This window comes from Electrona antarctica (assembly GCF_951216825.1).
Source record: "Electrona antarctica genome assembly, chromosome: 14".
Classification (NCBI taxonomy): domain Eukaryota; kingdom Metazoa; phylum Chordata; class Actinopteri; order Myctophiformes; family Myctophidae; genus Electrona; species Electrona antarctica.
In genome coordinates this window covers 7,355,698-7,382,482 of record NC_136795.1, presented here as the reverse complement: position 1 = coordinate 7,382,482, position 26,785 = coordinate 7,355,698, and the positions used below count along the sequence as shown (strand labels likewise).

At 43.1% G+C, this 26,785-nt stretch overlaps 1 protein-coding gene across 10 annotated transcripts in view; it reads left to right on the top strand.

Moving 5' to 3' along the window:
• The first annotated feature begins 9,075 nt into the window (after positions 1-9,075).
• Positions 9,076-26,785, top strand: part of traf7 (TNF receptor-associated factor 7) — a 30,634-nt gene continuing 12,924 nt past the window's right edge. Inside the window, exons 1-12 of one of the 10 annotated variants that reach the window (XM_079521664.1) lie at positions 9,076-9,212; positions 12,498-12,655; positions 13,002-13,059; positions 13,189-13,274; positions 14,395-14,511; positions 18,895-18,987; positions 20,330-20,363; positions 20,999-21,242; positions 21,623-21,757; positions 22,795-22,890; positions 24,028-24,149; positions 26,493-26,566. In XM_079521664.1, coding sequence (XP_079377790.1) covers positions 12,551-12,655; positions 13,002-13,059; positions 13,189-13,274; positions 14,395-14,511; positions 18,895-18,987; positions 20,330-20,363; positions 20,999-21,242; positions 21,623-21,757; positions 22,795-22,890; positions 24,028-24,149; positions 26,493-26,566 — 1,164 coding nt within the window. In that variant the 5' untranslated portion in view covers positions 9,076-9,212; positions 12,498-12,550. Of the gene's footprint in view, positions 9,213-12,497; positions 12,656-13,001; positions 13,060-13,170; positions 13,275-14,394; positions 14,512-18,894; positions 18,988-20,329; positions 20,364-20,965; positions 21,243-21,622; positions 21,758-22,794; positions 22,891-24,027; positions 24,150-26,492; positions 26,567-26,785 lie in introns of those variants that run through there. The other 9 variants (XM_079521661.1, XM_079521663.1, XM_079521660.1 and 6 more) reach the window with 9 other exon arrangements.

Here is a 26,785-nt window from a genome sequence, read left to right as displayed (position 1 = left end):
TTACAATTACAATTTAGGCATTTAGTAGACGCTCTTAATCCAGAGCGACTTACATTAGGCAAGAACAAAAGTATGGGAATACATCACATATATAAAATGCATTTATCAAGAAACATGCGTAAGCTAAGAACGTAACTAGAACATATCTATATAATGTGACACTATACATATTAACTATACATATATACTATACTATGCTATACATATGTACTATGATGTGCTTTGACTACATACAATGCAATTATTGTGCTGTCTACATGACATGCTATAAGTCTGTTTCAAATGCTATCTAAGTCTAAAAAGTGCTATCTAAGGGGGTAGGATAAGTGCTATGGGCCATGATGGAGTCTGAAAAGGTGGGTCTTCACTGACCATACTGACCATGATACTCACATAATACTGACTGGATACTGGCCATGATAATACTGACCATGATACTAGGCTACTACTGCAGTGGGTGCTCAGCTTTAAATATAACTTAACTAGTAATAATCCAACAAAGTGGAAAAAGCAGCACTCCAAAATAAAAAATGCAAGCCCGGCCCAGATGCAATTTCTCATTGTATCGAGAACGCTGATGCGTTTCGGCCGTGTCCTTCTCCAGAGCAGATTAAAAAAGTCTCTGTGATCGTTCTCAATCAAATTTTGCATCCGAGCCGGTCTTGCATTATTTATTGTCGCTTTTTCCACTTTGTTGGTTTATTAGTTAAGTTATATAATAAGCTGAGCACCCACTGCCTCAACCAAGGGCAGTCCCCAGAGGAAGCGCACCTGCTTTTCATTCGTTATATGATATAGCCCTTCCCACAGTTGGCCCGGGTTCAGGTAGACACAACTGCGTGGCTATGCCCAGCTCCAATCACGATGTGGATGGGCGTAATCATCATTGGCGACGATCCAACATACAGGCCATGATCACTGACACCATGGTATCATGTGAACAACCTCGCTCTCAAGGTCAACACGATGTTGCAGTGAAGGTCAGTGACTTATCTCTGCCTACGCATCGCAGAGGACCTCACTTGTGCACGTGGTAGAAAGGTTCAACAACTGTGCTGCCTCAGATGGCTCAAAGCATTCACAGGACATTCTCCATTCTTGTACAACACCAAATCCATCCTGATGAGCTGTAATAGGATAGACCAGGTTAGAACAGATGAACAATACTGTATGTGAAAGGTATTTGTTACAACACTGTATCTCATAACACATCTCATGCCGAACAACTTTCGTGTTCTGACTTGACCTCTGACCTTTAGATCACCCACCATTTTGAATTATATATGAAAAACAGTTCAAATCTATCTCCTCCCGGGATCGTTGATCAAAATGTACGAACATTTCTACACGTGAACTTTGGACCTATATCGACAAAAGATTCGGGAGTAAATAAAATGTAAGTGAAAAAATTAAGCTTTTATGAGCCAATGAATATTGCAGTTACTCATGCGGAACACATCTGTCAATTTGACCAGTAAGCTCTGCCCTCAAATTTTCCGCCAATTTGAGCTGTTCGAAAAACGCTAAAACCTGACTTTCTGCCGGGATGTTCTACACACAATCTATGGACCATTATCTGAAATCCCAGTAAAAAATATAGCTGCAAGCAGCGATAACATTCACTTTGAACAGGCATAACATACAACAATGAAATGGTATTTTGATTAATTAAATAAAATGCATGGAATGGCAAATCTGTGTCTGCTTCTTCAAGGTTCTAGTCCCAAGTTTATTTAAGGTTTTATCCCCATTTATTTAATAAATATAGAAATATGTGAATGCTCAATGATCAATAATGAAGTATATATTCACGCAAAAATAAAATGTTTATAAAAGTGCTCTAAAATAAAGATCCATAATATGGAGTTTTGTAAGTGTGTGTCATAACAAAATAATAGTGAAGAAAACATGGTGATACTGACAAGCACTTCAATTTAAACATCAACTCCTCCCTGAGTACACAACATCTCAATAGGACGAACAACCTACGACCTTAACATACAGTACAATACCACAAATTACCAAGTTAACATAATGCTGAGCATTGCCAACTTTGATCCATTGTAGTAGTTTGTATTCTTGCAATTGTAAGGAAATTATATAATTGGTTCTATAGTGCCACCCAGTGGTTACTTTCAGGCATGACACTGTCACACCCAGGGATAAAAGTTACAGTAGGATCAAAAATACAGAAAACAGTGAAACACTCTTTACTGATGAAAGCCTATAGGCCTAGGACAGAAGTCAAACTCTGAAATACTCGAATACTCGAGCAGGAACACAAGACAGCAGACAAAAATGGTAAATGGTGCATTTATATAGCGCCTTTATCCAAGGCGCTTTACATAGATTGTGCATCAATTCACCCATTCATACACAGATGGTGGCGGAAACCATGCAAGGCACCAACCAGCACATCAGGAGTAATTTGGGGTTCAGTGTCTTGCTCAAGGACACTTCGACAGATCTGGGGGAGCCCGGGTTCGAACAGGCAACCTTGTGGTTACCATCCAGCCACTCTACCCCTGAGCCACCGCTGCCCCAAACAGTGAACAGCTATCCAGCAACAACATCACTGACCTAGCTGGCATTGACCATGCAGACAACATGGATTCACTCTCGCTTCCTCCCCGGGAGTTAAGTGAATCCACATTATGTGTCTGGCCAACTGAGAAATGTGTGACCAATCTGCAAAATAAATGCTTACTAATAGCATTCTTCACAAAAGTGTTCATAAGGTGTGTACATCGGTCATAGACACTTTTCCAAATGTGATGACCTCACCTGATCACATTTGTGATGACGGCTATGGACATGTTTTTTTGTGTGGCTTTTGCCTTTATTTTATATTTTTTATAGAGGGACAGACAGTAGGCTGACAGGAAATGGGGAGAGAGATGGGGGGAAGACATGCAGTAAAGACCGTCGGGATCGGGAGTCGAACCCGCGGAACACTGCCAGACTGCCAGACAGTGGTCCAGCCAAGGTGCCTGGACCACTGAGCCATGGCCCAGGCCACAGGGAGTGTTTTTTGTGCAAAACAAATGCTTTTCTAGAATCATGAAAACCCCCTTAGTGGAGGAGCTTAGGGAGAGATAAGGGCGATTTCGCACAAATGTGTCTAAAAGCGCCAACTTTTGCACATACGTACGTAGCTCAGGGATGCTATGATGATTTAGCTATAGGGCGCACAAATCCATATGGCCACCATTAACAACCTATATAAGGCAATTAATTCTACATTTCATTAAATAGTACTTCATTAGACAGACCCCTTGGTTGTTATGTGCAATGAGGTCTTCCCTTTGTATTTAGGGTTTCTTCCTGGAGGCTGAAACCTTGACAGTCAAACGTGCCAATGAAATAAAGTGACATCACAATATCATCCCCTCTCCTAACCCTCCCCCTTTTATCATACAGCAACAGCTGTGGGTGGGGCTTCAGTTCGGGTGGATCACCACCACCCAATACCACCCACCAGGCAAACCAGGCATATACTTAATGAACTCGTGGGCGTATCCACATAAAACGACATTTTAACAAATACTGTACACTTTTTTGGAAAGAAATCATCAGGGATGGAGCACGTGACATCATGTGACATCATCAGGGATGGAGCATGTGACATCACATGACATCATCAGGGATGGAGATCCCTGATGTCATCAATATTAAGCCCATATATGGAGATCCCTGATGTCATCAATATTGGCCAGCAACTCTACATCTGACCTCAAACGTCAAACTCTTAGATCTTCATATATGGAGCTGACCTATGTTCTGACATTCCATATGTTGATCCTTCCCCATCCATCCTTCCTCTTCGATGTCTCCCTTTTGACTGATATACCTGTCCATTCAAACTCTAGACTCTATTTTACTGGCCTAAAATATTGTCTATATACATATATTATATCTGCCTGAACTAACTCTGCAAGCTACGTATCATATGTTTTTATAATTCACTCAAAAATTACTCAAACATCATTCTGGCCCATTCTTGGGAAACACTGCAGTAATTGGACATCAGCTTTGTGTCAGTGAGGTTCCATTTGATACAGTGCACATTGCACAATTATTTCCAGGCCTTGTGGCAAGGCAATCAAACACATAGGAGGCCTTAACTATGTTTCACCAGTTTCAATTGAAACGGGCCTCCACCCTCAGGGGGGCATCCAAGCTCCAACTGACCGTCAGGCATCAGTCAACTCCCCGCCACCCTTGGCCCTCTCTCTCTCTCTCGCTGCCTTGCTCTCACCCACGATGTTAAGTTACACCTATTTCCTGTTAATAACCTGGGTAAAATGTACAACATTGGGAGGTAAAGGGGAGACACTTTATTGTGAAGGGACGACAGGATTAGGAGCTGTGTTGTTGCTGCGTAATTGTCGAGAGTAAAGGCTGTGCGCGATATAGAACAGTCCAAACTATTTGTATCAATACGGCTGTATCAACAGAATATGTGATAGATATATATGGGGGCCTCATATTTGATCTTGAAACGGGCCTCCAGATTCCTAAGGCCGCCCCTGATCAAACATATATAACATACGTATAACCTGTGGTGGAAAACATACTAATTTATTTAGACCTGAGCTCGATTCTACAAAATGTCTTCTGTTTTCTATAGGTCAGTGGTTCTCAACCTGGTATCATGCCATGGTAGTGCGTGCAACGAGCATGACACTACTGAGGATAGGCTATAACACATTAAGCCCCGCCCCTGCTGTCTTCCTATTGGCTGGGCTTTAAACAGCCATAACTCCATGCAGTCCCCAGCATGCTACAGGTCTTGAAATAAGTTGGGGACCCCCAGATTGTGAACCATTACTCTACAGTACATACTGTTATTGTGTCACATAAGACTTTCCAAATCTCACTTTTCCAAGTATAAAGTGGTGCTATAGGGTCCATATACACTGACACCACGCTAGACAGGAACGCCCAAAAACGTGACATCCGTTTTTAGCATGGGGTAAGAATTTTCTATGGCTGCCAATGCAACTTGGTCCAATCCTTAATCACATACGGACAAACATCTATGCCGATGCTATCTAACTTGCGGAGGTAGCGTGCCTTGTCCACGGGCAACAGATCTTTCAACGTATGGCATTGCAAATACGTTTGATAATCGCTACTCTGCTCAATATTGTTTTGAAAATGCCGCAAATTGCATTGCAGTGAACGAGCGCAAATCACAACTTCCCCCGGTTGTGGGCGGAGTCACAGTTTGAGGCGCTGTTTACGCGCCGTGGTGTCAGTGTATAGTCAATATAACGTTTCACACAAAAGTAGCAGATCTCCAAGCTCACAACATGTCACCTTGCAACACCATTGCAGCTTGTAGATCTGCTACATTTGTTATGTGCAGGGCACGTTTTGGTGAAAGTGTTTACATTGGAATAGATTACGTTTTACATTTAATGTAAAATACCTGATACAAGCTCACAACATGTTGAATCCTGAGACATTGTTTTTTAGCTTGTAGATCTGCTACTTTAATTTAGCGATTTCGTCTGTCTGTCTGTCTGTCTGTCTGTCTGTCTGTCTGTCTGTCTGTCTGTCTGTCTGTCTGTCTGTCTGTCTGTCTCTCTCACCCTGGACCCAAACACTGCAAGCAGAACACTTCCTGTCTGAGAACAACAAGAAGGTGACAAAGGGGGAGCTTCAGTCATATACCCTGGTAATCCTGACAGATTTGATGATGAGTATTCACAGGTTCTGTGTACAGATGGTCTGACTGGACGCTGTTACCTGTGGGAGCTGGAGAGGTTGAGATATGAGTGACTATAGAGGAATCAGCAGGAGAGGAAAGGCTAGTGTGCTTAACCTTGGATGGAATGATCAGTCCTGGAGTCTGTACTGTTGGTGAGGCTTTTACAGTGTCAAATAGGCACACTGATCTACCTCTTGATCTCTCTGTCTCCAACAGAGTAGCAGTAGACTGTCCTGCTGGGACTCTGTCCTTCTATGAAGTGTCCTCTGACTCTTTGACACACGTCACACACCTTTACTCCTTAGTTCCAGACCACATTGACTGAACCTTTACGCTTCAATGCTTCATGACGTCTTCTCATCAGTGTGTCTTTGTGAGGACAGATAAAAAGGCTTACTCAAAAAAGATAGTTACCATTTCGACAGTGGCAACATCAGGAGCACGTACGTGGTCGTGGCAGGCGCCAGGTGGTGAGAATGGGCAGCATCACATCTGACCCCCTGACCCTCAACACTGGAGCACCCCAGGGATGTGTGCTGAGCCCTCTCCTCTACTCGCTGTAGCCACACATGACTCCAACACCATCATAAAGTACAAGACGACACGACAGTGATAGGCCGAATCGTCGACGACGAATCCGACTACAGAAACACCATTGGCTAAATGAAATGACTAGTAGAGAGAATAAAGTATAGGCCCTACTTCTTTAGCCTAATTCACAATTTGAGACAATTCACAATTTGATGAGTGACAGTTGACAGTTTGGCTGCCCATTGTCCGTTACTTGAGTATAGAATCTAATGGACAGGATACCACTGATCTGGTCTATCATCATCATTTCAGATGTTGTTTTCCATGACAGTATAGCTAGGATATTTCATCTTACTTCTTGTGTCACTGAGCATGGTTTATTTGCTGTTCTTTCTTTCCTTTTCTTCCCTTTTGTTTTTCATTAAAAATAATACTAATACTAATAATAAATGGTAAATGGTAAATGGTGCATTTATATAGCGCCTTTATCCAAGGCGCTTTACATAGATTGTGCATTACATTCACCCATTCACACACACATTCATACACCGATTGCGGCGGAAGCCATGCAAGGTACCAACCAGCACATCGGGAGCAATTTGGGGTTCAGTGTCTTGCTCAAGGACACTTCGACATGTAGCCAGGAGGAGCCGGGATTCGAACCGCCGACCCATGGATCATTGGACGACCTGCTCTACCTCTTGAGCCACAGTCGCCCCTATAAATAATAATTTATAACCTGTTTAACTTATTTGACAAAATGCATGAGCATATATGACTATAGTCTGCAGCGCTCAGCAATGGCATGCCATGCATCAGGTGGGTATAACCATAGAGTATATAGGTATAACGGGACATTTGACTTGCACGCCCACCACCACCCCACGTTCACTGTCTCTCCATCACGCCACCGCGCACGTGCCGCCCGGCGCCCGTGAAACCTGACGGAGTGACGCGATGGATGTCGCATTATGGCTAGGTCTCCGTGGCAACCAATAATATCATGAAGCCCAGCAAACGGAGACGGTACGTGGAAATAGTGCGATCGCTGTTGGCTGAAGGGGAAGGAACGCACTGACAGAAGCAGGTCCAATGGCCAGCTTGGCGAAATGACTTGTGGGGACTGTAGTATAAATGCTGCAAAGAGCCCTTCAAGTGTTGCCATGTCCGCTTATTATAAGCTATACTTTGGGTTCTTCTTGATTGATTGATTGATTGATTGATTGATTGATTGATTGATTGATTTATTAACAGTTTGCAGAATTACAGTACATTTCAGGTACAACTCAATACAAAAACTGTTAACAGTGAGTGGACAACACCATAAAGCATTACACTTGTTTACAATAGGGCCCACCATTTTCAATTCATCATTGATTGATTGATTGATTGATTGATTGATTGATTGATTGATTGATTGATTGAATACTTTATTAACAGTTTGCAAAATAGAGCACAGGAAAGTACTGTTCAATACAAGGTCGGCTAAGGCCTCATTCACACGTATCAAACACCATCAAACAAAATGTTTGTTTTTAATGGCCGCCACAATGCTTTTCCAATGGGAGTCACATGGTTTGACCCAAGAGGCCAATAGCAAGAGGGGCCAACTTTGCATTACTTCCTGTATCTGCGTGAGGTGGGCGGTAACATTATTAGGAGACGGGAAGAATGTTGGAGTCTATTCATTTCCAATATGGGAGAATGAACGTGAACACAGCTTATGATCCATTCTTTAGCTCCATAGTCACTGAACTAAATGCTGGAGCCAATCATCACAAGGCATACAATATTTCAAAGATATTCATACTAAAATGGCTTCTTTTCGCGAGACAAATCAGGAGAAAATCTACTTTGTTATCGACCTTTCTTTATCCCAACAACAAACTCTCGTGATATGTGTGAGGGTATCCAGAACAGTCTCTCTCTGTCCTCTCTCTCTCTTCCTGGTTTTAGACAGCTGGTGGATGGAAATTAAGCGGGGGCAAGCTTCTCTGGGAATTTGGCCGATGCGGCCACGGGAAGAAGCAAACCACGCCTACTATATTTAGGAGACCATTTGTAGGCTTTGTGTGCAATTTCGGCTCTAGTGGCTCCAATGAAGTTCGCCCATCTTTATAAATGAATAACCTTTGGTTTGACCAAACATTTGTTTGATGGGGGGAGGGGCAGAACACCATCAAACGAGACAGAACACCATCAAACAAAAATGTTTGGTCAAACCATGTGACTCCCATTGGAAAAGCATTGTGGACATGGTGGCCATTAAAAAAAGTAAATGACAAAACATTTGTTTGACGGTGTTTGATACGTGTGTGAATGAGACCTAAGAGGATTTAAACCCAAGAAAGCCTATTGTCTTGTTTCCATTGGGGTCCTTCATAGGCTACTCAATTCATCTGTAAAGTTTCTTGTCAATATTGGAAGTTGTGGGTGCAGTTTAGTTGCATATTTAGGGTTGCTTCCTAAATGTTTTTTAAATGAATTTTCATGTCATCAATGGACCCCCACATTTATAGCCCAGGCCCTATATACAGTATGTGGAACTCCCTAGCCCCCAATGCCCCCCATATTAAAATAGTTTGTGCCAGGGTGTACCAGATTTGTGTTCCAATTATTTCACACCGACGTGACACGTTTGTAGATTGGCTATTTTCAAATAGTAGTAGGCCTATATAAGTATATAATTATTACTTAACTTACTTATACTGTAGCATAGGTTTAGAGGGCCCATGTGGATATAATAATGGTCACTTATTTTGGGTTTGTTTTCCTAGCTTGCTTATGTCTCTCACAAACCTGGCAACACCGATCCCTCCTCGGCCAGGGCCGAACTGGACTACACGTCCCAGGGCACACCGCGCGCTGTTTGAGGCGTGCGAGAGGGAGGAAGAAGATGAGGGAGAAATATTTTTCGACTGCAGACTTCAACCTGCGCTGTTGGAGACACAAATAATAAATCATGGTAAGAAAGATCACGAACCATTTCCCAATCAGCGTTTTATGAAACATCTGATGATTGTGATCATAGCATGATGATTACGTGGCTTGATGCAGCAGGCGTCAATGCGACGAGGCACGGGACAGATCGTTGGAGAGGGAGAGAGAGAGAGAGAGGGAGAGATTGATTAGCCAACAGAGTGGCTAGGCTAGCAAAAACAACAGACTTTTAGGTTAATTGTTGCAGCCCTTATCATGCAGCTGACACCCGTAGATTGGTTTCACTGTGCGTTAGATTGCAGCGAATGCACGCTTTAAAATGCGGTCAATCCACATTTGAGTGTCAGGAGGACAACTTTGGTCCCGTGTGTGTGTGTGTGTGTCTGAGTGTGTACGTGCATGAGTTCACCCCCCCCCCCAACTGTTTACTGTACATAATATACATTTTATTGCCACTAGTGTTGATGGTGTCTTGTATTGCATTGTATGTCTCTAAATGTCTCGATGACTTCAATATACAGGAGGGACCACATGTGGAAACAAGACCTAGCTTAATAGTGCTTTTTTTGTGTTATCCGTTTAGCACCCATTGTATAATCGTGCCACTGTAATAAACTGTTAATAAAGTATTCAATCGATCAATGCGGGTGTTGTTCACTGTTCAGTCGTGAAACATCTTCCCCCTGTTCGAGGCTCCCCTTGATGGGAATCTGTGGAAAGAGGGACAGTGGCGTTTGAATAGTGGCACACGCGAGCTGACAACTCGCATGCCTTTCTGTTGACATCATCATACTTGACACTGTCAAAGCCCCGGGTGTTTATTTAACTCTGAGGCTGTACACCCAAATGGGTAATGGTCATTGTCTGTCAGTGGCCATTCTTCCATTTGCTGTCTTCTGACTCCCCCCCTCTCTCTCTCTGCCCACCTCCCCCTGGTAAACTATGCATGGGCCATTTCTTATGTTTTTAAATAGTTTTCATTTTGACACTTTGGCAATGTAGAATAAGTGTGTTGTTGATGTCTCATGACACAGTAAAGCTCAATCATGTAACTTCCATATGGAGTCCTATAAGCGATCCAGGTAGTGAGCATCGGCATAATGATCAATAAGTCAAGAAAGTATGTTTTGACTTGTGATTGGCGGTGACTTGCGATTTTAAAGTTTGTATACATTGTTGCTAACTTGCTACACTTGAGATTTAAAATAACAAGTGTGAACCCATAGTCATTGTATAGACTGTCAAATTGCTATTCAGATATAATTTGTCTGGATTATGGCAATAGAGGGTATGCGCATGCATAAAGTGAATGGCAAATCGAGTGGCAAAGTGAGTGGCAAAGTGAGTTTAACGTTGTTTAATGTTTAACGCAATCATATTGGACTTTTCTGTTCGGATGAATGGGCTGTCAAGGCCAGAAAGTCGTTTTTTGGCACTCGGTGGCACTCACTCCTGCATAACTTCCTGGTTTGATGATGATGTCACGCGCATACCCTCTATAGAGGTATGAAATGTGTTCATGCAGCCTGGTGCATGAACGCAAATGCATGGTCACAAATGCACCCCTACTACCTTGACTATGTTTTTTCCCCCTGGGGGAAGCTCTGTAATGTGTGGCAAATTGAACGACAGCTTCTGTATGACGGATGGATCTGCTATTCAGACTAAATATCAGCCATAATCCCCGTACCGTATAATAATCAGCTAAATCAAGTTTGTTTGTTGAATACTATCTGGCAAGGGAAAATGCAAGGGGGGGGGGGGTTGGGGGGGATACATAATAGTAAGATATATCAGATAATAAGTAAACGAGATCGGAGACTTTGTGCAATGTATCTGAGCAGGCCACTGGTTTTGAGGACAAAACAACCTCCCGTTGAACATTTTCTTTGCTCTCCGTGTTGGACGGACAATGTAAGTGTGTTGTTGACCTGTTAGTAACCTTGGTTTTTGGCAGCTTGTGTCCTGCAGGAGAGTGAACACGTGTAGTTGAGAAACAGGTTTTTGGCATTCCCTACCAGGGCAGCCTACAGTGCTAGTTTCTGGTACTGCTGCCAAGACTCCTCCAGTTCCACTTAAAAAAAGAAACCTACAGCTACTGCAACATTTGAGATGGAAAATGTGCATTTTAACTAATGAAATGTTTGAAATTTGCTCATCACACTAGGCATTTTATCTACTGGAATTTACATGAACCCAGAAATGGTGATTAGTATAAACCTTTATGATAGAAATGAGCAATTTGAGTAATTAGCATAATATGTGTCCATACCATTAACAACCTGTATAAGGCACATTTCATTATTCTTTAAGTAGCATGTGCCATGTCAAACTAGGGGGTTTTCATCATTCTGAATCCATTCCAAGCATTAGTTTTGCACAAAAAACACCCCTTGGGCTAAAAACGACCATAGCCGTCATCACAAATGTTATGAGGTCAGCAGGTAGGGATGTAGCTCTGGTCCATGAGTAAGGCTATGGACCAGAGCTACATCCCTACCTGCTTTCTCTGCACCATTTAAGGCCGTTTCCAAATGTTAAAATGTAAAAGACCAATATTATTATGAAGAAAACAAGAAGTAAAACTGGCTTCAGTTGCGTCATGATTATGACAGTCATGTTTCAGGGCTAGTGGAGTCCTAAACCTAAAGGTCCAGACAGAGCTGTGAATTAAACCACATTGGTAAAGAGAATTGCATTAAAAATATGGAGGCGGAGCTGCTAATCATGTCATCCAATACAACTTGTCTTGCTTGTTTTAGTGTTGGCTGTATTTGAACTCGTTGGCCTTTTGTTGGATGAAGATCAAGATAATTACGTGCTCTCTCGTGCTCTCTCTCTCTCTGCGCTCTCTCTCGCTCTCTCTCTCTGCTCTCTTTCTGCTCTCTCTCTTTCTGAGTGCTACTGTTGTAGCATCGATAAACAATGCTTCCTGCAACACTGCAAAAGGAACATAGCTCGTCGAAGATCTTCCGCGTTTATTATTCCCACATGTAACGAGGCTCAATGTATTTGCTGCCGTATGAAATGCAATTGTTAAATTCAATAGCATGCTGGGTTCTTTAAAGGACAGTCATTGCAGTATTATTCTGCGATTTATGTTTACAGGATGTGTCAAAACTGCCTGTTTCTTCTTGTTGACCACATCTCCCTCCCCTCTCTCTACTCCCCCTTAAACCTCTCTGGTTTCCCTGTCATCTTCTCTTCTTTCTCCTCCTCTTCTGTTCTCCCCTCCTCACCCCTCTCCTTTCTCTACACGTGTTCCTCTCTCTCTCTCTCTCTCTCTCTCTCTCTCTCTTTCTCTCTCTAGGTCCAGTAGACTAGTGAGTGGATAGAGTCGTTGCATTGTTTGTGTGTCGTTTTATGATCGGTTGCGGTAAGACGTCTCGCTACTACAACCCATACTCCAGAGGAACAAAATCATCCCCACCAACCCCCACTAGACTCCAGCAGTTTGGTGAGGCAGACGTGCGTGCAAGCCGTGCATGCATGGTTAATGTTTTATTTGCCCGTTAAATTGTGTGTGTGTGTGTGTGTGTGTGTGTGTGTGTGTGTGTGTGTGTGTGTGTGTGTGTGTGTGTGTGTGTGTGTGTGTGTGTGTGTGTGTGTGTGTGTGTGTGTGTGTGTGTGTGTGTGTGTGTGTGTGTGTGTGTGTGTGTGTGTGTGACTGACTGTGAGGGGTGGTGGTGTGGTGTGCTTTTATCCTAGATTATTGCTTATAAGTGGGAAGTATTAGTTTTGTAATAATATGTTAACACTTTTCTTGTCTTCTTCCTTCTGTATCCATCCATCCATCCATCCATCCATCCTATAGAGCAGGATGGAGGCCTCTTTTGGCTCCGCCTTCTCAGCCGTAGCTGCTGGAACTAAAGGTAAGAAACTCTCTCTCTCTCACTCACACACACACACACACACACACACACACACACACACACACAAAACTAAGTGTCGTTGAGCAGTGTACTCTATATAAATCCGCGTAGATGTGTGTTTTCCAGCAGAGGGTTCCAGTAGCTACAAACAGCATCGCAGAACCCCGTCCTCCTCCAGCACTCCCTACTCACCAAGAGACGACGATGAGAGCATGGTACGCACGCACACACACACATACACACACACACACACACACACACACTTGCGCACGCAAACCAGACCTCTCTCAATTAGGTTTATTGGCATGGACATATTCACAAACGTGTTTCAGGTTACATGATGTTACACGAATTTCAAGATTCACAGAAGATTCTCCAGTACATATACAGTATAGGTGATGCATACGTCTAATTATTCATCTTATGCAGTCCATTATTTGATTGCTACACAGTACACCAATTGTTATTCTGCAAGTGTGTTCAGAACAAACTTTGCTGCTCATAAATGATATAGTAGCAGGAATTATGTTAAATATATTGAACCGAGCCGTCTTGGGTGAATGTGCGGGGTTCATTTGGTTACGCTCCCAAAGTTAAATTACTGCGTCTACAGCCAATCGATGCGAGAGAAGGGACTCTCCAAGGGAGAAAACGTTACCAACGCTGACCTGCGTGACCAAAGTGAAGCGATTGGAGCGACTGGAAACAAATATATATCTTCAGGTCTAGGACGTTTTGCCATTTTCTGGTCTATTTCCCCTTAGTTTAAGTCTGTTCTCACAGTGGAGGAGGAAGCATCTATGTCTGTATTTCCTCTGTCGAGCAGTGACCACATACGGTACGGACGGTACACACTGTTCTCTGGACAGTCATGTCTGTCTGTTTCCACTGCCAGTGGGTGGTCACTGAACCAGCATTCGATCAGGATTAGTCTATCATATTTAAGTGGAGTGGAGATATTCAGCCAATGTTTTACAGTGGCAGCGGTGGCCGAACGGATTGCGGAGCGGTCTTGATACCGGAAGGTCGCCAGTTCGAATCAGCGGTCCGACACGTTAAAATTACCACCGCTGAAGTGCCCTTGAACAAGGCATTGAACCACTACGATGAAATGTGTTCTATGAGCAGGGCCTGGCTGGAAACAAGTTCTTGAGCTTAGCCCAGATACCCTGGGTAAATATAGTAATCATGTCATTACAGTCTCAGATTAGGGTCAAATCATTTTGTCTACTTTGGGTTTTTGTCTCCTCCTACTCTCCCTTTTCTTTTACTGGGTTATATGTGTAGATCTTTGTATTGACTCATTAGACCCGTCTCTCCATTTGTCTCCGTCAGCCTCCCATGGGGACTCCTCGGCGGTCGGACTCGGCCATATCGGTGCGTTCCCTCCACTCGGAGTCCAACATGTCGTTACGTTCCACCTTCTCTCTCCACGAAGAGGAGGAGGACATGGTACAGTACGCACACGGCCACAAAGACATGCATATTATAACACATACATGCATACAAGTGCTCTATCACTTTTTCGTGAAATCAAGTGTGGAACTCGTTGACATGAATTTAAATACTATCTATCATATTATTGTTCACTCCCTTTTGCACGGGCACAAATAAATCATGGGTTGTGACTCCTATAAGTATTTTCTTAAAGGTATATTCAGTGATTTCACTTAATTCAAATATCACTTATTTCTTCTTATTTTTTGGATAATCCTCCCTACTATAAAGTATGCTGACCATATAATGAGTTCCTCCCTATCCCCAGTGAGCCCCTGGGGTAAAAAAAACCCTAGTTTCGGTTTGGGCTTTGGGTGGCAAAGCCTTCATCCAATCAGGATGAGAGGGGCCTTCCTCCAATCATGATCGAGTGGGGAGGGCATTGGTGCACGTGCTGTTGGTCTGTTGTACTTCCCACACTGTAGAGCGTGTGCATGTGCACATCTTGTTACCGGGTGGACCGGGTTTTTTTTCCAAATCACTGAATGCTCCTTTAACCATTCTACGAATGCCCTCTAAATTAGTAGTTCTTACATAGATTTAAAAAAAAAATCAAAAATAGCAGATGTACAAGCTTGTAGTGACGCACTGTGAGCTTGTATACTATGGGCTATATCTTGTGCCACCCCTTATCCCAAAACGTATTTGCCATTTTTTACTATTTTGAAAAACCTTACTAATTCAAATAGCCGATCTACAAGCTCACAACGTGTCGATGTAGATCGTCTAGTTTAACTATTTTAAAATGTTTTTCAAAATAGTAAAACATGGCAACAAAGTTTAGGGATAAGGAGTAAGGGATAAGGGGTGGCGCAAGATAAGGCCCTATAGCTAAAACCACACAGCTGCATTTTTATGAATTAAAACATGGACAGACAGCCTTATCTTAAATGTTTTTTTTTGTGGCTTTCGCCTTTATTTTATATTTTTTTATGGAGGGACAGACAGTAGGCTGACAGGAAATGGGGAGAGAGATGGGGGGAAGACATGCAGTAAAGGCCGTCGGGATTGGGAGTCGAACCCGCGGCACACTGCCAGACTGGATTACCAGCCAAGGTGCCTGGACCGCTGAGCCATGGCCCAGGCAGACAGCCTTATCTTTAATGTTATGTTAAAGATGTGTTATTTAATGGTATCTTTACATGGCGTAGCTCTCAAGTTCCTCAATTCTGACATGGCGAGTAGTGGGAATGAATAGCCCAGACAGCTATTAGTAAGGGCATTTTATCAGGTATTTGACTAATCTGGGAACTAAATCGTTACCAAGAAATTTCTTCACCAATGTGTTTCTAAAAGTGTCTAATAACATATACTAAAAGTTTGAAATTCAACTCCCGTGGGAAAGTTGAGTTATTAGCATAATATGTGACCATACCCTTAACATCCTATATAAGGCAAAAAAGTCCAAATTTCATCATTCTTTAACTCTTTGAGAGTTTCAAGGATTTCTATATAGTTTTTAGACTTCTCTATGGCAGAATGGCGTTTTTGAATGATTTATTGAAAATTCTCTGTTGTGAATGTGTGACAACGAAAGACCTTCAGAGAAAGCTTGGCTTGTCTGCTTCCAGGAAAAAAATTAACTGAGTTGATAAAATGTTTAGTTTTTGTGTTGGAAGCCATTTAAAAGAGCCTGCATTTACACTGGGTAGTGTTTCTAGGACAACAAAAAAAGTTATGCCCGGTTGAAGTTTTATTTTCTAAATAACTTTTTTTCTGCTGGGCGTACATAGCCATGCAATATCTCATTTTAAAGGGTGAGTTGTCTAGTTCAATTAAAATAAAATAAAAAGTTTCTCACATGTACCACTGTAGATATTTTGCCATCTATAAATAGCATGGTCAGTCATGATCAATCTGACCTATCCAGCTAAAAGTCCCCCTAGCTCTGAAATGGAACATCATATAAACTCAATTCTTTTTTGGGGTAAAATTAGACATTCTAACGCACATTTTGATATATACCATGTTTACATAGTCTTACCAGTACCTTGTCTATTCATGCATGTATCTCAAAAACCTGTTGTGAAGAAACAGTTTTGATAAAAAACACATCCAAGGACATTGTTTTGATATGACTTTGTGCCCATGATATGTATCAAAATATAGACTTGAATGTATACTGTATTATAACAAAAAATTGGGTTCTTACCATCTACCGTTACAGAGTAAATCACAGTTGAAACTCGCTTAGTCAAACCATAAACCTCAGAATAGTGAACAAAATAGCCATGACAGGTCTAACTCATTGTAAAAGCGTCTTTTATTTTTTTATGACTACTAACATAATACAATTATAATAAATATTACATAAAATAAATAGGCCTACATACAAAACAGTTGTCCCCAAACTCCCCAGTGTCCCCAAACCACTGCATTCCAGTTGTTCTTGACGGTGTGTGTGTGTGTAGGCTAAATTTAAAAAAAACAACAACTGAAATGAATGAATGCATCCGGTTCAGTGTCGGAGAACTCCATCGCAGTCTTGACTCTTCGTCTTCATCATCATCATCATCATCATCCTCCTCCTCCTCCTCCTCCTCATCTGATGCCAGTTCTAAATATATAAAAATAAACATTTAGCTGTAGTCAGCCCGGCCAATAGCCAGTTGGGGGGGGGGGGGGGGGGGGGGGGGGACGTAGGCTATCTGACATCATCGTCATCATCACACGGAGACACACTAAACAATGTACAATCATGATAGTATACAATATTCAATGAATGCGATTATCATGCAAGCTCAGACGTCAATGAAACGTCATACAGATCTTATATAATACGCTACTGTTAGCTTCACTCCCCGTCCCCCCTCCGATCCTTGTAGCAAGGTCATCAAAACCACGCGTTGCTTCAGTAAACGATGCATGTTTGTTCTCCGTCTTTGTAGACAGTAAATAAAAGGAGCGAACATTACTCTAAAGATCAGATCGCCTATAAGGCACGCTACAATATAAAATACTTGTACTGCCATGCGTGCATGCCTGCTACGATACATTTGTACTGCACCGACCAACCGATCGACACCATTAGCCAGCGGGGGCCATCGTGGTGAGTCATTCTGGCGTCATGATCTGACTAGTAGTAGTAATTATCCAAGCATCTATTTGTAGCGATCATCTTATGATTTCTGATCACTATAGAAGGGCATTTTCTACAATAAGATTACCTCAAAACATTCCGGGTTGATCGTCTTCTTCAATGGTTTCCCGGTATAGCTCATCGGACGACGATGGGGAGACAATGAAAAAAGGAGGGAGGGAGCAGCGAGTCTCGCTGTAAGCACTGGACCAGGGCTACTCCGCCTGGAGAAGGCGACTGGGACGCGTATGGATCAATACTACTACCACAAAACTCGCTCAAATAAATAGTACTGCTTTCAACCTTTTCTGCTAGAAAATCGCTCGGGCGAGACGGGTAAACAGGCAAAACAATGAAAACTATGAAGACTCCCTCTGCCCCCACTGTTTACAGGGGGTGGGACCAGCTTCCAATGGCAACACGTACACGTGTGTCACGTGACACGGGTTTTCTGGGTAATGTAGTTGGAATATAAGCTCAGGAATTTAAACAGCGCTTCGGAGCATATTAATATGTTTAGATTAATCAAAAACGGCGAAGACGCCAATTGGCGTCATTGATCATTTACGGAATTCTGATGAAGACGCCAATTGGCGTCTTTCACCTTCTAAGGGTTAAGTAGCATGTGACATATGAAACTAGGGGGTTTTCATGATTCTGAATCCATTCCAAGCATTAGTTTTGCACAAAAAACACTCCTTGGGCTAAATTAGGCCATATCCACTTGACCAAATGTGCTGACCTCATCACGTTTGTGAGGCCGTTTTCCCCCCAAGGAGTGTTTTTTGTGCAAAACTAATGCTTGGAATGGATTCAGAATCATGAAAACCCCCTAGTTTCATATGTCACATGCTACTTAAAGAATGATGAAATTTTGACTTTTTTGCCTTATATAGGATGTTATGGGTATGGTCACATATTATGCTAATAACTCAACTTTCCCACGGGAGTTGAATTTCAAACTTTTAGTACATGTTATTAGACACCTTTAGAAACACATTGGTGAAGAAATTTCTTGGTAACGATTTAGTTTCCAGATTTTCATAGATTTCTCTTACTATATGATAGTTTGTGCCCAAGGTACAGTACGTTTTTGGATTTGTGGACTGGATTCTTAAAACATCTGCCACCTTATTTGTGATATACTGTAGAACACAACCTGAGCATCCCATGCTAGGGGTCATATGGTTAACCTGTGTGTGTGTGTGTGTGTGTGTGTGTGTGCGTGTATGCGTGCGTGTGTGCGTGCGCGTGTGTAGGAACCCCAAGTGTTTGCTGAGCAGCCATCAGTGAAACTCTGTTGCAAGTTGTGTTGTAATGTTTTCTCGGACCCAGTCATCACCACATGTGGGGTGAGCCTCCTCTTCCTATTTTCTTCTGTCCTTCCTTCCCTCAGATTCTCTCTTCCTAGCCTGCTCTCCCTCCCCTCTCTCAATAGATGGAAACGGGAGAAGAAAACGTGCTCTCCCATTCCCTGTTCCTAACTCTGTTCATAACACTGCACTATAGCCAGTGTCTGTTCATAACACTGCACTATAGCCAGTCTCTGTTCATAACACTGCACTATAGCCAGTCTCTGTTCATAACACTGCACTATAGCCAGTCTCTGTTCATAACACTGCACTATAGCCAGTCTCTGTTCATAACACTGCACTATAGCCAGTCTCTGTTCATAACACTGCACTATAGCCAGTCTCTGTTCATAACACTGCACTATAGCCAGTCTCTGTTCATAACACTGCACTATAGCCAGTCTCTGTTCATAACACTGCACTATAGCCAGTCTCTGTTCATAACACTGCACTATAGCCAGTCTCTGTTCATAACACTGCACTATAGCCAGTCTCTGTTCATAACACTGCACTATAGCCAGTCTCTGTTCATAACACTGCACTATAGCCAGTCTCTGTTCATAACACTGCACTATAGCCAGTCTCTGTTCATAACACTGCACTATAGCCAGTCTCTGTTCATAACACTGCACTATAGCCAGTCTCTGTTCATAACACTGCACTATAGCCAGTCTCTGTTCATAACACTGCACTATAGCCAGTCTCTGTTCATAACACTGCACTATAGCCAGTCTCTGTTCATAACACTGCACTATAGCCAGTCTCTGTTCATAACACTGCACTATAGCCAGTCTCTGTTCATAACACTGCACTATAGCCAGTCTCTGTCCGTAACACTGCACTATAGCCAGTCTCTGTTCATAACACTGCACTATAGCCAGTCTCTGTTCGTAACACTGCACTATAGCCAGTCTCTGTTCATAACACTGCACTATAGCCAGTCTCATGTCAATTTATTAAACTTTTGTGATTATCAGTATCATCTTCAATTATGTAGTCAACGTCTCCCGATTTTCTTTCTTTCTTTCTTTCTTTCTTTCTTTCAACCAGTTGTCCTTATTTTGGGCATTTCATTATAGGCATTTTCTTTCTTAAAAGTGTTCAAAAAAATCCCTCAATTTATTTTCTACTACAGTAGCTCACAATCGTGTAGACTGGCTATTTTAAATAGCATTTAAATTAATCTTTTTGAATTGGGCTTAACTTTTAAAGCATAATGACCTTTTCAATATATGGGTCAAACATTGGTACTCCTCGTCTAGGACTCATCGGTCTGGCTTTAGAACCTTTACATTTCCTCTGATCTCTCATGTTCTATCTCCTCTCCTCTCTTGTTTCTCAGCACACCTTCTGCAGACGATGTGCCCTGACCTCAGGTGAGATTTGACTTTGAGTGCCAGGCAGCCCAGCGCTGCAGTGGCATTGTGTGTTAGTTTAAGGACGGGAACCCCTTTAGGTGTTTTAAGCATTATGTTATACTTAAGCTGTTGAAAAATAGCAGATCTACAAGCTCATAGCGCGTCACCGAGTGGCGCGCTACGAGCTTGTAGGTCTGCTATTTTTGAAAAATCGTGAAAATGTGCAAATCTTTGAATGTATATTCTTTTCAGAGCGAACGTTTTTAACTCAAATCTTTGTTTCTGGGGCGGGTCCCTGGAACAACATATCTTCAGATGGGGGGTTCCTGGAACAACATATTTTCAGATGGGGGGGGGGGGGGGGTCGGCGACCAATTACATATAATTGTTGGGGTCCTTGACATGAAATAGATTGAGAACCACTGATTTAGAAACATCGGTTTATCAGAAAACTTTTTTTTTTAATTTTTTGACGTCAGGTCTAAATGGGTTAAGCACTTTCAAAATGTTATCTGCCATAGGAGCTGCATTTCTTGTGTCCTTCCCGTGTTGTCGTTTAGTCTGTCCCTCTTGTGTTGTGTGTGTGTGGTGGGGGTGTGTGTGTGTGTTTCTTTTTTAAGCTTCTGACACATCGCCGTCTGTTCCCGTCGTAGACAAGTGCCCCGTGGACAACGCCAAGCTGACGGTGGTGGTGAACAACATCGCGGTGGCGGAGCAGATCGGAGAGCTCTTCATCCACTGTAAATACGGCTGCCGCGCTACGGCTAGCGTTACGGCCGCTAGCGGCGGGGGTGGGGCTACGACCGCCGCCTCCTCCTCGGTGGCCGCCAAACCCGGGGCAGCGCACGAGGTGGACCCGCTGGGCTGTCCGTTCACCATCAAGCTGTCCACGCGCAAGTAAGGACCGGAACGGCTCCAAAAGAAAATCCTCTTACGCTATGTGATGTTGGCATGAGATGTGGGAAATATAGACTTAAAGGGGAATAATATATATATCTGCTATTTTGGGGGACCCCCTGAAACCCCCCCAAAGGACCCCTTGGGGACCCCACTTTGAGAACTACTGGCCTAGATAACACAGATTAATGTTATTATGTAATTGTTTGGGTTTTGTTTGTCTGTGTGTGTATGCTATATTCTATCTTTCTCTGTTCTTTTCCCCATTGACCTTTTGTTTTTGCCCCTTTCTCATGTGTTCGTCTCTCTCTCTCTCTCTGTCTTTCTCCCTCTGTCGTTCTATGGCTCTGTCCCTCTTTGTCCATGTGGTGTGTGTGTAGAGAGCATGAGGTGAGCTGTGACTACAGGCCAGTGCGTTGCCCTAACAACCCCTCCTGTCCTCCTCTGCTCACCATGAACCTGGAGGCTCACCTCAAAGAGTGCGAGCACATTAAATGCCCTCACTCCAAATATGGGTAAGAGACGCAACACAACACACTCACCATACTATTTACAAATACATATATATCTTGGGTTCATTCTGAAACTATGCCAGAACAAATAAACAGTGTTTAAAGGTATATTCAGTGATTTCACTTCATTCAAATATCACTTTTGTTTCCTTTTTTTTTGGGACAATCCTCCCTACTATAGAGTGTGCTGACCATATAAGGAGTTCCTCCCTGTCCCCAGTGAGCCCCTGGGGTAAAAAAACCCCCTAGTTTCAGTTTTGGTGGCGGGTGGCAAAGCCTTCATCCAATCAGGATGAGAGGGGCCTTCCTCCAATCATGATCGAGTGGGGGCGGGCCTTGGTGCACATGCTGTTGGCCTGTTGCACTTCCCCCCCCACTGTAGAGCATGTGTGCATGTGCACATTTTGTTACCGGTGCGGACTGGGTGGTTTTCCAAATCACCCAAATCACTGAATGCTCCTTTAAGTTACAGTTTAGTTAATTGGCGGAAACGCTGCAGTGAATTCATTTGCATTAAGTTGAAGATGCTTATCTGTTTATTTGTTGCACTCGCAAGCCCTGTGGGTGGATGAAATGGTCTGAATATTTTACTCTTATTTCGCTACCTCAACCTAGATAGATAGATACAGTACCTTTATTATCCTGCGGGGGGAAATCAGTCTCCCAGAAGCGACACAGCAGTTAAGGTTACAACATACTGTACATGTAAGGATAAGAAAAATAAAAAGTACTGTAGTATACAGTAGAAACAAGGCAGAAGGAAAGGCACAGTGCATCAAGAAACAATAATAAACTACAAGGCAAACAAGGGTAAACAAATAAGGTGTCTATATATACAGTCAATCAGTGCGTCGTCATAAAGTGTATCACTGCTTCTCGTCATAAGAAAGACGAGATTAATAAAGTCAAACAGTCCAAAGCCAAACAATAAAGTCTCTAAAAATCTTGTAGAATCGCCCGCAGGTCTTTACATATTGCTAATTCCTCTCCTCTCCTCTCCTCTCCTCTCCTCTCCTCTCCTCTCTCCTACTCTCTCCCAGCTGTATGTTCATTGGTAATCAGGACACGTATGAGACTCATCTAGAGGTGTGTAAGTTTGAGGGCCTGAAGGAGTTCCTGCAGCAGACGGACGACAGGTGAACTAAACAAATCTTTAACACATTTGATCCGTGTGAAGGGTATACTCGTCCCGATTCATTAATTTTTGCGCCATGCGCTGGTTACGCATGACGAGCAGGCGCGCTATGAGCTTGTAGATCTGCTATTTATCAATAGCTAAAGTATAACATAATGCTTAGTTAAAACACCAAAAGGGGTTCCCGTCCAGAATGGGTTAAGGTGTTTAATATCTCGCCTCGCTGTGTGCCAAGACATTATGTCTGATTGTCATCATTCATAAACATTTATACAATATCTAGTTAAAATAATAAAGGCTTCACAGCTCAGCCTATGTGTTGTTGTTGATGCTGTCTTTCACAAATAAGAAAATGTGATGAAAAATTGTGAAAACGTGTGCAAATCTTTGAATATCCTTTCACAGCGAATGTTTTTAACTCATACTGTATCTTTGCTTCTGTGGGAGGTCCCTGGAACAACATATTTTCAGATGGGGGCGGCCAATTACATATAATTTTGCGGCTCCTCCTCAAAATAGTTTGAGCACCAACTGATATAAAAACATAGGTTTTTGATAATCAGATTCATGATTTAGAAGACATTTGTAGAATCTGGTCTCAGGTCTCAATGCATTAAAATGATAATATCACATTTTCTAAAACATCTACATTATTAATAGGGTGTAAAAACGTGTACGTCACCAAGAGGGGGGGGGGGGGTGGGGCGTCTGAAAAGCTAGCGGTGCCATTTTTGTGGGATTTAAACTCTAGCCCACATGACTCAGAATAGAGTGACGGTGGTTTGTTTTTGTAAACATTGAGCTCGTTCCTGGCGACAACACAGTGAGCCAACACCAGAATGGAAAGGAAAAAAGGTCGGGCTCGACATACCTTACAAGCACCATTGTGAAATGTCAGTTTAGAATGGTTGCACCGTCGTCGAACGTTGAACTCCTTCTGGTGTTTAAAAAAAAGAACGCACACGGATAGTCGCTCACTGTGTAAACAAACCAGACAATCCCAAAGTACCACGTGACACGTATGTTGACGCCCCCCTCAAGGAGATTTTGGTACGCTCTATAGAAACAGTAACGTATTGTGACCTGCATAATGTTTGCCATTTTCTTTTGTTCCTGACCTGAACCACCTGATCTCCAGGTTCCATGAGATGCAGCTGACGCTGGGCCAGAAGGACCAGGACATTGCCTTCCTGCGCTCCATGTTGGGCAAACTGTCTGAGAAACTGGACCAGCTGGAGAAGAACCTGGAGCTCAAGTTCGGTGAGGCAGAGACCAGAATGAATAGTGTTTGTTTTTTTTAGAGCAGGGGGTTTTCATTTCAAGGTCCATTATTTATTCGCCATTTGAGCCACGGGATCACCATTTGATGAGATTTAGCATCTCGGACTCAAAACGAAAGAATATTTTGTTTGTCCACAATTCCATGCTGTATTGATGTTGGTACTAGAGAACTGCGGATGAGCTTTTTTGTCACCCTAATCCGCCCGTACATATTAATGATCCGCCCGTTATCCGACCGCATTAATTAATTAATCCAATTTATATATCCGCAACCACCCGAAATCCGCTGCAGGGATAGCCAATCTACAATCTCACAACGCGTCGCTGGCTCGCTGCGACGCGTTGTGAGCTTGTAGATCGGCTATTTATAAGTTGTGTCACTCACCACTGCCGACAGTTCACCAAAGTTACGGTTGTATATTCCCATTTCCATGGCAACAAGGCTGCCGTCCGTTCAGTCAGTCACGTTCGCACATCGCAACGAACGTCTTTTCATGTGGCATATATCCAGCCCTCGCTCCCATGCAGTCCCATGGCACCGAGTCCCACGCCAAACTTATATTCTTCCCTTCTGTTTCAGTTAGTTGTAAGTTTCTTTCATACTCTCAGCTGCCTGTTAGCCTAGCAGCTAGCAGCCCACTCGTTGTTGTGGTCCTTCTTAGCCAATATAGGCGTCTAATTTGTGCCTGATGGAAAATATTAAAATACTACTAACGCACGCATGCTGAGATGTTGTGCCTTTTAAAAAATATATTATAAGACTATAGATAGATATCATTAATTTATTTCCGTTTTAAAAGTTATAAAGCCTATAGATAGATGGCTGCCATTCATTTATTATTTCCAGCATTATTTCACCCGCGGTTTATCCGATATTAATTTATAATATATTGAATTGACCCTAATCCACCCTAAACTGCGGTTCACCCGCGGCAACCGCGGCTAAATCCGCCACCCGCTGGTCTCTAGTTGGTACCATTAGGAGAGATAACAGGTAAACGTTGATCGTGTTGTACTATGGAGCAGATCTTGTCAGCATGGCCAATGCTCAATGCATGGTCAGGTCCGTGTGAACTCCCAGGTCTTTAATATCAGAGCTGGGCTGAGTGGCGGGTTTGTTGTGGATGACCACTGACATGATGACCACTGATATGATGACCACTGACATGATGTCAGCAGCAGCTCTTGGATAAAGATGGTCGAATATAGTGCATGTGATCCGTAGTCGGTGGGGGCTATAAAACATGCTCGTATGGTTCTTTTTCAAGGCTAATTTATACTTTTATAGTGTTCGTAACAGCTATTAAATGCCACTAAACAAAACATTTCACTTAAGTCTCTGCTCACTGCTTTACCAGCTCAGTGGCCTTGTGGTTAGAGTGTCCGCCCTGAGACTGGGAGGTTGGGGTTCAATCCCCGGCCGGGTCATACCAAAGACTCTAAAAATGGGACCCAGTGCCTCCCTGCTTGACACTCAGCATCAAGGGGGGTAAGTCCCTACGACATACTAGCATCATGTCCAGGGGGTGTACTTGTACATCAAGCTGCCTCACGCTACAGAAACAGGAGATAGGCTCCTGCCCTATGGGCCTCATGGCTCGGCAGGGCTACTTTTACTTTACTTCTGCTCACACACTTTGCGTTGCTACCTTAGAGTATATATGAATAGAGACGGCACCGGATATCTCCTCCCATCCACTTGCATTAAGTTGCTCAAAAGCGCATGAGGCGATTTCACTCACAGAGTGCATTCTGGGATGGATTTGCCCCAAACACATGAACACGTATGAAACAGCGGCGTTCACGTATGAAACAGCGTTCACGTGTCATCATGAACGTGCACAATGATAGTCAACGGACCAGCGCGTTCATGTGTTTGGCCCAGCGCTGCAATACCAAATTCGGCCACTATGTCCATTTCTCCTCAGGGTTTCCTCCGGGTGCCGTCTCTATTCATATATACTCTAAGGTTGCTACACGTTGTAGCATAGTGCTATGTAACATGTGAGAAGTAAATGTCCAGTCCGTGAACTAGTGAGTTCACTGTGTGGACTTCATTGTGTCACTCTTCAAGTAACAATGGCTCTGGTGTGTGTGTGTGTGTGTGTGTGTGTGTGTGTGTGTGTGTGTGTGTGTGTGTGTGTGTGTGTGTGTGTGTGTGTGTGTGTGTGTGTGTGTGTGTGTGTGTGTGTGTGTGTGTGTGTGTGTGTGTGTGTGTGTGTGTGTGTGTGTGTGTGTGTGTGTGTGTGTGTGTGTGTGTGTGTGTGTGTGTGTGTGTGTCGCTGCGCTGCGCGCGCGCACGCGGGTGCATGTGTTTTTCAGACGTGTTAGATGAAAACCAGAGCAAGTTGAATGAGGACTTGATGGAGTTCCGTCGAGATGCCTCAATGCTTAATGTAAGTCATAACAATATTATATAAAAATGATTTATTCCAGGGGTTTTCAACTGATTATGAACCAGGGACCACCACCCTGACTGAGAATCAACCTGGGGACTACTGTTGTGTTGGGAGGGGGGCTATGGGCGTGGTGTGGGGGGGAAATTAACCTTCCAGATCAAACTCATGATTTTGTTCATTGCAACTAATGTGTGAGCGAGCAAACATGACATGGGC